The sequence below is a fragment of the Berghia stephanieae genome, chromosome 6 (genome assembly GCF_034508935.2).
Source record: "Berghia stephanieae isolate SIO BIC M18660-M18661 chromosome 6, UCSD_Bste_1.3, whole genome shotgun sequence".
Classification (NCBI taxonomy): domain Eukaryota; kingdom Metazoa; phylum Mollusca; class Gastropoda; order Nudibranchia; family Aeolidiidae; genus Berghia; species Berghia stephanieae.
In genome coordinates, this window is record NC_088365.1 from 66,240,740 (window position 1) to 66,243,239 (window position 2,500).

Sequence of the window (2,500 nt, forward strand, 5' to 3'; positions counted from 1 at the left end):
AATATTGTTGTAGGTACCAAGTTTGTGTCAGAGAAGGAGAGAAGAGAGAAACAAATGAAGAGGAACGTGTGGAAGAGAATGGTGTTACCGGAACTGAATGTACCCTTGAAGGTAAGGGGTGGACATCATAGAGATGTGTCATAGTAGAGGGAAACCAATATAAAATAATGTACCGGAAGTGAATGTACCCTTGAAGGTAAGGGGTGGACATCTTAGAGATGTGTCATAGTAGAGGGAAACCAATATAAAATAATGTACCGGAAGTGAATGTACCATGGAAGGTAGGGGATAGCCACTGAGATGTGTCATACTAGAGTGAAACTAGTATGAAATAATGTACCGGAAGCGAATGTACCACTGAAGGTAAGGGGTGGACATCATGGAGATGTGTCATAATAGAGGGAAACCAATATAAAATAATGTACCGGAACTGAATGTACCCTTGAAGGTAAGGGGTGGACATCATAGAGATGTGTCATAGTAGAGGGAAACCAATATAAAATAATGTACCGGAACTGAATGTACCCTTGAAGGTAAGGGGTGGACATCATAGAGATGTGTCATAGTAGAGGGAAACCAATATAAAATAATGTACCGGAACTGAATGTACCCTTGAAGGTAAGGGGTGGACATCTTAGAGATGTGTCATAGTAGAGGGAAACCAATATAAAATAATGTACCGGAACTGAATGTACCCTTGAAGGTAAGGGGTGGACATCTTAGAGACGTGTCATAGTAGAGGGAAACCAATATAAAATAATGTACCGGAACTGAATGTACCCTTGAAGGTAAGGGGTGGACATCATAGAGATGTGTCATAGTAGAGGGAAACCAATATAAAATAATGTACCGGAAGTGAATGTATCATTGACGGTAGGGGATAGCCACTGAGATGTGTCATACTAGAGTGAAACTAGTATGAAATAATGTACCGGAAGCGAATGTACCACTGAAGGTAATGGGTGGCCATCATAGAGATGTGTCATAGTTAGTAGATGGAAACTAGTATAAAATAATGTACCGGAAGTGAACGTACCACTGAAGGCAAAGGGTGGCCATCATAGAAATGTGCCATAGTAGAGGCTAAAATTGTGTACCGGAACTGAATGTATCCTTGAAGGTAAGGGATAGCCACAGAGATGTGTCATAGTAGATGGAACTTGTATAAAATAATGTCCCGGAAGTGAACGTACCACTGAAGGTAAGAGATAGCCACAGAAATGTGTCATAGTAAAGGGAAACTAGTATAAAACCGTGCACTGGAAGTGTATGCTCCACTAAAGACAAGAGATAACCATTGACATGTGTCATAGTAAAAAGGGAAACTATATCTATAAACCGCACTAGAACTACAAAGGTGGGAACTGATCTCTTAGAGTGAATGTGCGCATTGCTCAGGTTGGTTCCATAGCATACAATATAGAATTGTTCATGACTTTAAACATACATAAAAATTACATGCTTTCTGTCTTAATTTACACAATTTAATGGTTTTGGGATCGAATCAACCCCCCCCCCCCTTATCAAGACGAGAAGAAAACGGGTTTTGTATCATGTAAAGAAACCCCCCTCCTCCCCCACCCCATCTTTGTGGGATCCAATACAACATTAAGATAAACATTATGTTATATGTTAAAAGTTGATATTATACACACGAAACAGCTTAAATTAGTTGTAGACAACAACTACATGACTGCACTCGACGTGTTATTATTTGAAGGTCTGATAACCAAAAGTGTTATGGGCTCATTGTTGTAATAGACATTCTCCCAAACCAACCAAAATATTGTCCTTTACAACCATGTTAAGTAAAGCCCATGATTGCGTTAGGTTGTCAGACCTGCATGTATGTGCCCATAGGCCGCACTCCATGGTACACTATACTACAGTTATATTGATAAAATTCAGAAAAAATGTCTGGATGGCTAGATTGTTTAGTTGTTTGTGTAACTGCTCATTGATAAAATATATATCTCAGCCAGGCGGTGGGTGTCGTATCAAATGGATCCCGTGTTTAGATCTCTGACACCTTGATATTTTCATTCTCTGAATTCACCTGCCACTTCTCCACACCCCAATTTATTTCTCAGTCACAATAATGCTAATCTAGTCGTCATATCAATTGTTTATGGTTTGTATTTCCATCCCAGGGACACATAGAAGGCCAGGAAAGTGAGGAAATTGAAGGGATCTTTGACGTCAATGGAGACGCCATTCCCTTTACGCACCCGGATGTAGCACAACCGGAAATGGGAAACATTAGAGCTTCAAGAAAGATATGGAATTTTGGGACACGTGACAACAAGAAACACAAGAATGTCCATGAACGGGAGGATGTTCACCATGTGCAGGTATGGGCTTTTCCAAATAAAAACTAGTGGAAAAAACCCCGTAAAATTTGTTGATAAATAAAGGCTGATTAAAAAACAAACTGCAAAATTTGAGCTTTTATATAGCGCAACATCCACTAAATGTGCTCAAAGCGCTTTACAAAGGGTCC

General features: G+C 39.7%; 1 protein-coding gene across 2 annotated transcripts in view; it reads left to right on the forward strand.

The window, feature by feature from the left end:
* The window catches only part of LOC144975487 (uncharacterized), a 57,418-nt gene that overhangs the window by 49,628 nt on the left and 5,290 nt on the right, over positions 1-2,500 (forward strand). For both annotated transcript variants that reach the window (XM_078919615.1, XM_078919616.1), the window contains 2 exons: positions 14-111; positions 2,151-2,351. In XM_078919615.1, coding sequence (XP_078775741.1) covers positions 14-111; positions 2,151-2,351 — 299 coding nt within the window. The remainder of the gene's footprint in view (positions 1-13; positions 112-2,150; positions 2,352-2,500) is intronic.